Below are 14,087 nucleotides of genomic sequence, written 5' to 3'. Positions count from 1 at the left end.
CAGTGATAAGACTTATTCATACATGTAAAAAGGCATACTAGACATTAGCAACAAATCTCTTCATAAAACATGCAACTCATTAGCTTGTGAAACTGGAGTTTTCTCAGGAGCCAACCACCATATTCACTACCCTAGAGAAAAATGCCTAGCACTAAAAAAGAGCCCCCATTCTTGTCTCACCAAATTATGAAGAAAATTCAGACAGAACAACATTTAAACTGAAATAATTAAAGAATTTTTGTAAACACATTTTCTGGTTATGTATCTAAAATTTATCAGACTAAATTTTACATAACATGAATTGAAAATATGAGAGAACATCAACAATTAAAAAAAAAAAAAAAAAAGAAGAAGAAGAAGAATCCATTACTAAAAGGATTATTAACTTTGTGTTTTCACTTGGCACTAGAGAGCATTTCTGTCAATAGGCAAATTGCATTTGAAATGGTCCTGGCAGCTTTATTTATGCCATTATTTTTGTTTTATATTAGGCTAATTTGTTTTTATTTGAGTTTAGTCTGTGCCTGTTTAATATGTTGTTCCCATTTCATATTTTGTGCCCAGTCAAATCCTGTTTCTATTCGCATTGCTCATTCACATGGGACCAGGCTGCCTCCTTTAAAGCTCTGCACTGCATGGGTAGTTTAGGCAATTACACCAGCATTGGGATGCTGTGCTGACCTTTGTTGCTTTAGCCCTAGCTTCTTGTCACTTTTACGAAGTGAGATCCCAACCGTGTTAACGTGCTCGCTGATTTAGCAGAACATCTATCCCAAACATGCATGCTTTTATAGAGCAGACTGAGTCACAGGAAAGCTATATGGTTGCAGACAGTATCTATGCTAAAGTCTGAAGTGTACAAAACCAACATTTTGCACTAGAGATCTCAGGTTAACCAGCAAGTGGATCCAGATATTAGATAAAACTGCACAAGTGTCTTGGGATCTGACGCAAGCATGTATTTCCCCATTGCCAAATTGCTCCAATAAGAAAGATTTCTTAGTTAAGAAAGGCACACGTGAGAGATTTTACAAAAGGCTTAGTTTATTACTAAAAGTGTAATAAATACCTTTTTTTTTTAAAAAAAAAAAAAAAAAAAAAAAAAAAAAAAAAGCCTTAAAAATAACTCAGAGATCAAGGTAGCACAATTTGTTTTTATTTTGTCCTGATAATTTCAGGTCATCTGGGTTCTGAATGCAAATAAAATCTCTTCCCCTTTACCACAAAGTTTATAAATGCTGATGTTTGACTCCAGATAGCAGGTCTGAATATTCACCAAGGCTGTCATAAAGATCATCTACAGGATGAGCAAGAACCTCATGAATATTTGTGCGATGATATTAGACAGTCAAATGAACCCCAGGGAGAGAGGAAAAGCTGCAGAAATCCTCAGGGCAGGGACATTTCCTTGCTTCATGTTTTCTGTGTGTCTCTCCAGCAACTGCAACAACCCAGGGGACCCTTCCTCATGCATGGTTTATTGTTATGCTGTGGTCAGATCCCACTGAAGCTGGTTTGATCTGCTGAATTTTCTTTCATCCAAGTTGAACAGGGATCCATTAAATTCTTTTTTGCTCCCCTGGATGAAGGAATTTGGGCCAGCTGATGCGCTTTCCCTTGTAAGGCTACTCTGGTGCAAAGGGTTTTAAAAACTGGGCCTGTGGCCATGGATAGCATTTAACTGTAATTGGAGTAGGTCTTATTTGTGAAGAGGTCACAGTCCCACAGCATGGATATTTGGGTTGGAACTTCACTTATTTTTTTAAAAAATTAATAAATAAAGGGATAATGATTTGAGTCCAAGTACTTTTCTATTTCTTTCTTAAAATTTCTACAGTGTTCCTTGCACTCCTTATCAGGCCCGACAGAAATTGGAGAGTCAAGCTGCCACAATATTTACCCTCTGACAACCATGTTTGTTGGAGTTTAGCAACACAAGCACTGCTGAAGGCAGATTTTTTTTTCCCCACTCTGGATCATGAAATAAATATGTCCCATCTTGTTTTGTTAAGGTATCTCAAAATAGTTTATTCAAAACAAAGCTCTCTCTGTTCATTTGGAAGTTCAGAGAACACAGAGTACAAGGTGAGAATAAGAAAAGGCTTATCTGTATATATGTATTGGCCTTTTCCTCTACTGTGTATTTCTTAGAAAGCTTCAGTAATTTTCACCGTGCTCTTTCATCTCCCGTTCTGCATTGGTGAAAAAGCACTGCAAGTATGGGGGTCTTTTACTAGATCAGAAGCTGTTTTCCTTTTTTCTTTTTTTCTTTTTATTTCCAAGATTTTTGGAAAAAAAAAAAAAAAAAATGCTTCAGTTCAGACAAAAGCTGTTATTCAGCATAAATGCAGATATTTAGGTCCCAAACCTTAAAAATGCTTTAACTATCAAATGAATCCTCAGAAGTAATAAGTGCTTTGATAGCAATATATATATATTTGTTTTTAATTTCTTTAAGTTATGTGCATGTGGGCACCTGTTTAACCCTTTGATTCAGCTCATCCTCTTTGGTGAAATGGCAGTAAATTTGTTACTCTTCAGGGAAGCAGCAGTAATATCCTGCTTTCTGAGCTTCATCCACCTCTACCTATGTTTCTGATACTCCCAGAATATCTCCAGCAGCCCACTGAAAAAGGATGATTTCATATCTCCTTTGATGAAGGATTTGGTGCAAGAAACATGACATGTTCTACACAGAGGTGGAGGAGGGCAAGTCTTGCTTTCCTGCCCTCTCTGCCTCTGTTTTTGCTGCTGCCTGGATCAGGGCTGGCCTCCATCCTGCTGGAAGCAGCAGCACAGCAACTCTGTGAGGTATAACAAGAAGTTCTCTAATAACAGTAAGGTACTTTCATCATCTCAGAGCACATGAGATGCATGTTCTTCAGGTCCCACCTGGGTTTTGATATGAGTGGATTCCAGGTGCACCATTGTTTCTTAGTTCCCTGCTGACATCCCTGGCAAAACAGGAGAAGCCGCGTGTAAACACCATGCTATGCTCACCTCATTTTCCCTTGTACATGGTGGCACAGAGAGGCAAGGTGGTACAGAGGCACAGGGTGATTATGTTTGACTCAAATGTGTCACAGGATTACTTTTGGTGTTTTCTCTAGGATCTCCAGTGTTGGAAACATCATGCAGCCAAGTCAGGGTTCCCATGAACAGGTGCTGCAGTTTTAAGCCTGTTAGAGAAGGTTTGCAGAAGCAACAAACTACATCAAAAGACAAATGTTTAATAACTCAGAAAACTGGTTCAAAGGAGATGAACACAGTTACATGATTGAAAGAAAAATGGCCCACCTCTGCCTCTTGCAGTGTCTGCTGACATTACAAATGTTCTCCTGCAAATCTGTTGATGCGGCTTCTTTTCTAGCTCTCACTTGCTGATTAAACACACCACTGCTCCTCTGAATTGCCGCTTTCATTTGCTGATATTTGCCAGCACTACGGGGCTTATGGTGAAGGGGTGAGCGGGAGGGAATGTGACAGGAGTGTTCCCTGTGAAAGCAGAATGTTGAAGTGTCTGGTTTGCATTGTTGGTTCTGGCATGAAGTTCTTGAACTGTTTGCACTGACCCACTGAGGAGTTTTTCCTTCCTGCCTCAGCCCTTGGCTATTTAGCATCATGTACCCGAGTGGAGTAGATAAACCTGTCTGAGTGGTTAATTTTTTTGTCTTGATGGTGGATTTCTGCACTCATAAGTTAATTACAATTCTTTCAGTAATACAAACATGTTTGTTTGTGGTTTTTTTTTTTTTGTTTTTTTGTTTTTTGTTTTTTTTTCCCCATGTGATTAATTCCAATCACCAGAGGCCAATCTCTGCCTTTTACCTATCTTGCCATAAGTTTTCTTATTCCTGCTGATAGATTTGCAGCATTTTTTCTGAGATAGATATTTTTCCTGTTTGATGTCTCAACATGGGCTGGTGCTCTCAAGAATTTCCTATTTTTCTGTCACCTGCTTAGTTTAAACTGCTGTAGTTTATCCAGTACTTGGATGATGGAGAGATGCCCTTCACTTAAGGGCTGTGGAGGGTGGTGCTGGATGGAGTGTTTGCAGGGTGCCTAAACACTGCCAGCTCAGGCACCAGCAGTGCTAATACTGACCAGCAGAAGTATCTGGGTCCTCATCACAGGTCTCTGTATAATATACTAGAAAAAAAAAGAAAAAAAAAAAAAAAAAAAAAAAAAAGGACAGAAATTCCTCTATTTTACAGTGTTCTGGATCTGAAGGAACTTATAGGGATATAAAGATTTTTTATTGTCTGTGTAGTGAAACTCATGCATTTTAGAACACAGATGCTGAGGAAATAGTCTTGCTCTCTGTCATGAGAGCTGTAAAGTGCTTTCCCACAACACGTATACATGATAAGCTACAAGAATGAGCTGTCATGCATCAGATTAGACAGCAATGTGGAAAAGATATCATCCAATGAGTTATCTACAGTCATCTCTAAAACATCCTCTTTATTTCTCTGTGCAAAACAGTTCTTTTGGACTCTCAATTCACACTATAGGCTTTGAGATTTTTTTCCATGTTTTATTCAAAGCCACATCTCATCCAGAGCTTGCTTACCTGTGGCACAGAACGCTGGCTTTTGGAGCTGTCAATGTGGCTGTGTCTTTCAGCAGCTCTCAAAAATGTCACGCTGGTAAATTTGTTATTTAAGCTGTCTTTTCACATTGGCATGTGATTTTTTATTTATTTTTTTAAGCCTTTTTAACTTAAAAAATACATGTAACTGATAGGCTGGAGAGAAGTGTTATATTTTAGTAAATCATATAGGCATATATGGCATAAGGAAAAAAATGTGACCATCTACCAGCATGTGTATGGCATGGGATCAGAAAAGCTGCTGCAGCCATTTCTGAAACCAGAAACTTTGGAAAGCAGTCTGCTTGAGCTCACAGATCCTGATGGATCATCCTTATTAGCTTGGAGGACTTCTGACCAGGAGGTAAAGCACTTAATGTTTTCAAATGGCCACTTTTTGTGACCCTTGCAGTCCTCCCTACTGCTAGTGCTTCCACTTCAACTAAAGAACCTATCAAATTCCTTCACTCGGAAAGTTTTATTCAGTGAGAGGTAGTCATTTTTTCCTTTTCTTTTTCTTTCTGAGAAACATAGCTCCCCTACCCCGAAGCTTATCAAATTCATCTGAAGAAGTGTATTTTAAATGGTCATTAATGTGCTGTTAAAGAGGAAATGCAGTATTCCACAGCCATCTTAATTGCTGTGCAACTGTATTTCATTCAGCGCTAGCAATGAACTGGTCATTAAAAATCAAGTAACTGTTTTGTTATTATACAATCATCTAGAAAATAGTCCATTAGATTTCTGATGTGATCATCTTTGCAAAGACAATGAAGATAAAAACGCAGTTAGAATTTTCTGGTTTTCAGCTTTGTGTATCGCTTTTCTAGGATGCATTTGGATGAACAGTGTTTTTTCTAAGATGTCTGGACTGACAGGTTTTTGGGGACAGCTGAAATACCTCCATCTGGTTGCAGGGAAAAGGGCTGGAGCGAGGCAACAGCTGGCAGACCTGGTGCATGTCCACGATGCAACACACCCCTGTGTGGGGCCACAACAGCCACAGACCGCCAGTAGCCTCCTCTTTTCTCCTATTTCTGTGCTCTTCCAACCTCTCTCTCCCTCGAGAAAGTTCTACTTTTTGAAATAGTGGAGGGTTTTATATTTCCCTTCTAAGAACTTTTACTCACCCATCAAACTCATAAATGAAACAGTCAGTTCTCCAAATGTAATCAGCTACATTAGCAACTTATTTATTTTTCATCTTTTCTTCCAGTTATTTTCCTTTTAATTATCTTTCTTTGTTATTAAAAACAGTCATATGCTAAATTCAATCACTCTGAAGAATAATATGAAATAGAGAAGCTTAATCTTTTATTGTAAAAATCTTTCAAGGGATCCAGTGGGGCTGTCATTTTCCCATTAAGAAATTGCCCTTTTCAGTTGTTTGCTTCTTGCCTTTTCTTCTTCCTCTGAACAATAAGCTGATGAAGAATCTCAGTTGCAGGATACAGAACATGTACTTTCTGTACCAGAGCACTTCCTTCTGCTTCTAAATTTGTCTTTTTGCCTGAGCAGTAAAGAATGAACCATCATTTTTAAAAGATAATTTGAGATAAAGTATTTAAAGTTGTTCACTGCAAAATATCAGCCAGACATCTTATGGGTTACAAGAGAAGAATAGTGCAAAATGGTTCATTTAAGGTCAATATGTAGTGAATAAAAACAATATAATTTTAGGGCTGTGTTGAGCTACTACTTCAACAGCCTATGTCTTTAGCAATTTAACAGAGGTTTTTTTGAGTTTGGCATCGAAGTGCCTCTATTTCTTCTCTGAATCATGATGTGGACTGTCTTAGCTGCAGACCCTGACCCCACAGAGTTGCTTTGTCCATGCTGACCACTGACAGATGTTGGGTTTGCAATCTTCTGTTTGTGACACCAAAAGCTGTGTTGGATTACAAAGACATGGCATTCCACTGGGCACATTCTGCAGGCTGCTCACAAAAATCTAATTCTCTTCAGACAATGCTACTGATGCTTCTTTTTCTCTTACAGTTTGTTGCTCACCCCAACTGCCAGCAGCAATTACTCACCATGTGGTATGAAAACCTCTCAGGCTTACGGCAGCAGTCTATAGCTGTGAAGTTTCTGGCTGTCTTCGGGGTCTCCATTGGCCTGCCCTTCCTTGCCATAGCCTACTGGATTGCTCCCTGCAGCAAGGTACAAACTCTTTAAGTGCATATTGTTGATGGTGATTTCTATTCAGGGCCTGGAATGAAGTCACAGATGTTTCTGTGCCACTGTTGGGAGGTGATTTGTGATTATCTTTTAAAATTGCCTCAGAGAAGGGCTACCTTGAGGGGTTGATTGATAGATGCAAATAGACCTGTTAGGCATGGTCTCAGGTTCATCTTCAAAATTAATGAAAGTGGTGGTTGTGGGGGAAGGAGCATTGAGATAACAGGTGAGAATTAGAAATAAGAACGATAGCAAATGGAAAGGGGATGACAACATGGGAGTGGGGTGAAGAAAGAATAGAAGAACTGCCAAAATGGGGAATAACTAATGGAAGGGTTTTGTTGCCCTTTAAGTTCACTCTGCTGTTTAGACTCTCATTACTTTTCTGTACTTTGTGTAACAGATTTGTCCATTTTTCAAGGTTCCTTTCATCCTTTTCTTCTTCCTTTCTGATCTTATGTTTTCAGTTAGTGGAGCATTATTATGGCACATGTGCCTGAAACTCTGGCCAGCCATGGTGGACAGCTTAGTGCTGGAGACTAGACTTAATCATACAATCTTTACAGATTTGAGGGAAAAGATTATGAAACTTGGAAAACTTCCCTTTGCCTAAATATGGCCATGCTATATCTCACAGCATCAAATGGAGCAGGAGAGTTTTGCCAAGGCTTAGAGGTCACAGAACCAAACATTAGTTTGTGTAAAAGCCTGAGTTGTCTGTGGTTTGAACTCAGTAAGTAGGTTTCCATCTCGAGGGAAACTGTTCAAACGAGTTGAGATAAATAGGTATGTGGCAGAGTGATGAAAAGCTTTCTCACTACTCCTGGTGAAAGAAATATAGATAGAGAGAGGGAGAAAAAATGGTGGGAGGGGAGAAGTTCATTTTATGTTCAGCAACACCATCCATTACAAGATAAAGTGTCCTCAGCAAGAGGGTTATCAAAGGTACTTAAATCTGATAGAAATGACTCCTGGCATTGGTAATATTACTCAGTCTTGAAAGCAACTTTTTCCGTTTCTGTCCAAAACTCAGCAAGGAATTATTTCTAACTTTGTCAAGCCCAAGAAATTATAGATCCACTGACTGTTATTAAGGAAACCCTATAATTTCAAAAGATTCATCTGGTAGTATAACCAGGCAAACCTTTGGAAAACAGTCTTCTTAGAATATCTGAGATAATAAAACATGTTTAAGTCTTGGTGTCCTTCAAAATATCTCCAAGACAAGTACTTTCTCTTAGAGTGCTTGAAAATGTAACTTCATTTTATCAAGATATGTACCAACACAAAAGCCCACAGCTCTAATGAACACTGGACAGGACTCCAGGGTTTCTCATGGAGAAGTGCATGTGAAACCAGGGCTGCACTGTGGTTGGTTTTGGTTAGGCCGCAGTGGGAATTTGTGTGTGAAAGTACTGTTGACTGCTTTATGTCAGAATTCAGTCTAGGAGAGATTTATGAAACTCTTTAATTTCCTTCACATCTGCTGAATGTCCTGTGAGCTGGCACACCAGCCAACAACTACATTTGTGGTGTATTCTCAGAATTACAAGGTTTGTGTTTGAATAGAGTAATAGGTAAGGAGTACAGTTAGAGTAGAAATAAGCAGAGAATTTAAATGAAAAACATTAAAAAAAAAAAAAAAAAAAAAAGCCAGAAAAAAGAGTCAAAATCTTGAAGTAAATTACTTTTGCAGGAGAAAAAATAAATAATTGAAAAAGTTATTTGGTTTCAATTTAATGAGGTAGCTGTGTTAAAAATAAGATGGAGACAGCACAATCCCCTTGGACTTTTCAGTGATTGTGATTTTATTCCACTAAACCTTTCATGCATTCTCAATTTTCAGTGTCAGTTTTTTCTTCACACCACTTTAGATTTTGAAAAACCATATGTAACTTTCTATCCTAAAGTCAAATTGTAAGTTCTTTCATCAATTGTCTTTCAATGCATGGTTTGCCATTGATCAGAACAATGTAGTCTTGATTTTTGATTGGGGCCTTTGATATAAATAACCGAATATTGGCATAATGAATGCATTTTCCCCCTGTGAAATGAAAATTCACCCTAAATCATCGTTATTAAATTCAAGGGCTGAGGGCTGATGCATGAGCATACTATTACTGCAATTTTATGCAGGCAGCTATCCTATAGGAAGATGATACTGAGAGATTTGTGTGTGATGCTCTAGACAGTCCGTGTTTCCCCTGGTCACTTTTTACAAGTTTTTGTTTGTTTGTTTGTTTGTTTGTTTGTTTGTTTTTGTCTTTAAGTCACTAAAACAATTGTAATTTTAAACAACTGGGTGAGAATTAAATATTTTTTCCCTAGTAACAATCAACTAAAGATATTTAACTTAAATCAGTCCTGTGGAGTGGAAGCCTATCCTATCCTGAAATGTCTGTGTTGACTTACCCATCTCATGGAGATTGAGACTCTGAAACAAACTGCTGGTTTATATGCTGTTCTCCAGAACATTTTACTGGTGATCAATAGAGAAGATAAGAGTTAGGATGGAAAAAGTGCACAGTCTGCTGCTCAAAAATGTAATGACAAGAGCAAGCATGTCTGTTTGGCCTGCCTGCAGAGTTTTACAAAGTGTCACCTTTCTTCTCTAGTCCATTGAAGTCCATTCAAATGCTACAGAAGTAACAGAGATAATTGATAAGCAGCTTTCATTATCTGGGTTGTTCTTCAGCTTTATTGTAGCCATGCTGGGGATTTACAAACCATAGCTTCCACTGGGACAGACTCAGTATCGTTTATGCACTGGAACTATAATGGTTCAGTTCACCTACATTCTACAGCAATCTTTGTCAAGCTTCTGCTATGAACACACCATTGAAAATAGTAAAATTTTTTCTTTTTCTTTTTGATATTTCTATCTTTATTTGTTCCTATATCTTGGAGTTGAGATTAATTTACATTAGGAAAACTTTGTTTCACTATCACATTTTTTTTGTATTTTCTTTTTTATGTGTTTTTATGCTTCTTCTGATATAGATAGGATATTAAGTCTTGAAATGAGCTATTCTCTTAAGAATTAATCTTTGTATTCACATTCTGTCAGCATTTTTGTCATCCTAACAGTGGCAGGCAGGCATTTCCCTGCAGTCCCATTCTGATGAAAGATCAGATTTTGATTTAGTAAAGTAATTGAGAAATTGGTACGTACAAGTAGTTACACTCCTTGAGTTTAACTGTGTCGTGTTGCTTGGAAAAAATATCATGTTGTGATAAAACATTAGACTGACTGGAAGTATTGATGCTTCATTAATTTTCACAGCATAATTTAAACTGCAAGAAAGAACATCTGGTAATAGCAAAAAAAAAAAAAAAAAAAAAAAAAAAACTTGGAAAAATCTAAAACTCATTGCATTCAAGATATAGAATTCATTTCTGAATTTTTGTTAAAATTTGAACCAAATGGTTAAAATTTTATAGGAAAAAACTTCCAGAGTGTAGTTGGAAAATAAATAAAAATATAAATAAATAAATAAATAATCTGATGTCTTGTGTACATTTCATTTCAGTTGGGACGGACCCTCCGAAGTCCTTTCATGAAGTTTGTGGCACATGCTGTTTCTTTCACAATCTTCCTTGGACTGTTAGTAGTAAATGCTTCAGATCGATTTGAAGGAGTAAAAAATCTTCCCAATGAAACCATCACGGATCATCCAAAACAAATATTTAGAGTCAAAACAACACAGTTCTCATGGACAGAATTGCTGATCATGAAGTGGGTATTGGGTAAGCAAAACCAAAATATCTACAAGTCCTCCAGGGAAATTAAACATGACTAGGAATAGTGTGATAGACAGTGATATGCCAAAGAGAGAAATAAATAAATAAATAAATAAATAAATAAATAAATAAAATGAATAATGATTAGCAAATTGTCACTTTTCTACCTTTTCGTTTTCCATATTGAATGTTATAGATGATATTTGTTTACCCTACTTGTTTAATCATTGCGTCTTAAAGAATGTAGTAATCTATATAGTCATAGTAACCTACAGCTTCTCTGTAGGACATTGCTCTATCTAAAGTGAGTAAAAAAAATGTGTTGTTTGGGACATGAATGACTAGCCTGTTTTATTACCCTCACATAAAATCCTATTGTAACTCACTGAACCTCAGTTTCCTCATCCGTAAAATAGGAATATTATTGTTATTTGGTAAAGCACTCTGAGATCTAGTGATGAAAATTACTGGGTAAATAAGGGCAAAAATTATAAATTTTATTAAATTTATAGTATGACATATTTTATATTTTCTATTTTTATGTTTTATTTACCAATGAAGTTATCCAAAAATTCTAAGTTATGGATTCATTTGGATGAACCCTTCAAGTGCAAAACTATGTCAAATGCTAAAAAACTGCTTGGGAGTTTTAGGAAGACTCAGATGTATTAAGTTTTCTGTAGGCACAATTAATTCCCGGCAGATCAGCTACTTTGAACCACTAATCTAAACAAGCTTAGAAGGATTTATTGGGAAATTGAGCCTATCAACTCTGCAGAATCTTTATGTATCTCTTCTATATCTATTTTTATTCATCACCATGATTTTCATTATTTTGTTGCAGAAGGACAAATAATTCCATGGTTCTATAAGCACTGATGGCATTAAACTGCTCTGAAAAATAGGATAGGACTGCTCTATCTGATGACTTCCTGGCCACCATTTCTTTGTTCCCAGTCCCCACAATAAGCAGAATCCCATACAGGATATTAGACAAGAAAAAAAAAAATGAATAGATGTCAGACTGGATAGAGTAAGTCTGTAAGAGATATTTTAAAAATGATATTAAAGCAGTTGGACAAGATGATTAGATTTTAGCCTAGGTATTCTTTTCTTATAGGCAGTAGGTATCTGCCTGCCTGGTGAGTTCCTGAAGGATGAAGAAGAAAACATTTCATTTAAAGCAAGGGTTTTCACTTTCCTGGCAGAAGAAAGGTGATTCATTGTACAGACTTCTGAATATAATGAGATTTTCTAATGACTGCCTACATCTGCACTGACAGTCTTCTCTGGCCATTTTACCTATCTGTCTTCATGGATAATATTTCAGCAATACTATGGAGAAATTCTAGTGTACACAGCCAGTGGACAGCTGTCCTGGGGGTTCGGGCACTTGCTGTTGTCCTGTATGTGACCCTCAAATTTAAGAACTGTCAAAACATGAAGGGTCATGAACTGCCCAAACTTTTGGTGCAAAAACATTATAGATATTGGAAATGTACATGTGTAAGTGTAAATATAGTTAAATAAAAATAAAAGTTATAGATTAATATCACAGGCAAACATAGCAAGACGTGCTTTCCAAAGAGACAAATATAAGTAGATAGTAAGTATATGCTGAAGTGTAAGAAAACTCTTAGGTACTAAATATGCATAGACGTATTTAATCCTGCTTGGCAACATCTGGTTGGACTCGATGATCTTGAGGTCTCTTCCAACCTAGACAATCCTGTGATTCTGTGATTCTGTGATCTGCAGCTGCCCTCTTCAGTATCAAGAGCATAGGCGTGTTACCTAGATTGCAGTTCACCGTACAATTAAAAATTGAAATTTTATTTATTCTCAGCTCATAAATTCCTTCCTCCTGTTTCTGTACTTTCTCTTTTCTCCTTCATACTATGACAGCAATGATGAATGCTTAATGATGAATTACTTGTTCCAACCATAGAAGATGATTTTTGATCAATTAGTTTACAGGTCCCTGCTCTTGGTTCCTTTTGGGGGAGAAAAATTGGATGTCTGAGTTATTTGGCTGTCAACCATAAAATAATGATGCATGTTCAGAATAGCATTATTTGAGAATAATGTGACACATTAACATAACATACTGTGGCCATGAGTGAGTACAACCTGTAATAGCACGCCCTACAATTAGTCTTCCTGGAGGTATGAAAATTGACCCACATACATATACTGTAAGAGAAAACTACTAGTGCAAGAATTTCAAGCTACAGTTAGGCAAAAAGCTCACATTGCTACGTCTGATTCTTAACTGTCTGTAATGGAGGTGAGTAATAGAGTAAGCCCAGCAGAGGCAACAAATTTCAGCCAGGCAAACATTTCATCCTGCTTACAAGTCTATATCAGTGCCTTTATTTTCCATTAGCCTGCAGTTCTGAAATTGATATAAAACATTGTTGGATCAGCCAGGTAGTGTTGGTAGCCCATTTAACATCCCTGTGAACAGCCAGATAAGGAATAGCATTTTAGATGAGAAAATGCTGGTTTGGTCTCACTCCTCTTTGTTACAAATGAGAGTTCAAGGGCTGCTGCTGACAGCCCTGTCAGCACAGAGAAATATGGCAATGCTGTTGTACAAGAACTTGCCCCTTGGTCCATAGCCTTGCAGTGCTGGGCACAGCAATTTAGATTTATGCACCTACGGCTCGTCATCCCTTGGCTTCCTTTCTCCCCTTGCATCCCAGTTTTCCCATTTCTTCTGTGAGGAAGGCTGGGATTTTCTGCGTGAGTGATAGGCTCAAAATGTTCACTGAAAGCAGAGAGATTTCATTTTGAGAGACAAATTCCCTGTTGCAAAAGCAGCAGAGGAAGCAGTTAAGCTCTGGGTGGACGCAATCTGAGCACCACTGCCTCTGCTAATCCTATGGCCTTTGGCAGATTGAGAAGGGCTCAAAGTAGGTTCTCCAACACCGGCTGCTCATGATTTATGTATCAGGCCAGTGGACATAAAAATCTGACAAACTGTTCCTCTTTGTGCACAGGTGGTGAACAGCACTTCTTGCATGCTTCCATTTTTCTCCTAGACAGGCTGTGCCAGTAACTTGACTCTCCCCTGCTGACACCAGAAGAGCTCGTCAAGGTGACATTTCCAGTTATCCTCACTGTGGGATAGCAGGCACGAGAGACATCCAGAAACTGGAGAGCAGAAGTTGCTCATATCACCTCTCTGTGCATCAAAGTCAGGGAAACAACCTCTCCCAGAGCTATCAAGGGGCCTCAGAAACACCATTACTGAGGTGCCAGCACACCCTGCAAAGTCTGCTTTACCCAGCTGCCTGCCCTTATCTCTGTTCTCATGTCTCATCTTATGTCTGATCCCCTGATTTTTAGCAGCTTTCTCTCTCCTCAATATTTTTATTTTAGAAGCTTTGAATTACTCCTCCACAGTGTATATACAGTTACCCAGCAGCACTGACCACATAATCACTGTAACTTATCTACTTGTCCTGAATAGACATTTTTCCATATGTATGGATAAAAAATGACTGTCACGTAGTTGGCAAAAAGAATGATGTAAATTATAGGCCAATAGTGTGATACTTTCACAGAGTGA

At 37.7% G+C, this 14,087-nt stretch overlaps 1 protein-coding gene across 3 annotated transcripts in view; it reads left to right on the top strand.

The window, feature by feature from the left end:
• Positions 1-14,087, top strand: part of TRPC7 (transient receptor potential cation channel subfamily C member 7) — a 70,484-nt gene that overhangs the window by 34,057 nt on the left and 22,340 nt on the right. For all 3 annotated transcript variants that reach the window (XM_084535222.1, XM_084535221.1, XM_084535220.1), the window contains exons 4-5: positions 6,590-6,754; positions 10,303-10,519. In XM_084535222.1, the coding sequence (XP_084391348.1) occupies positions 6,590-6,754; positions 10,303-10,519 (382 nt within the window). The remainder of the gene's footprint in view (positions 1-6,589; positions 6,755-10,302; positions 10,520-14,087) is intronic.

Source organism: Aythya ferina (genome assembly GCF_964211825.1).
Source record: "Aythya ferina genome assembly, chromosome: 14".
NCBI lineage: Eukaryota > Metazoa > Chordata > Aves > Anseriformes > Anatidae > Aythya > Aythya ferina.
Note: the sequence above shows the minus strand (reverse complement) of the source record. Positions and strands in the feature narration are given on the sequence as shown.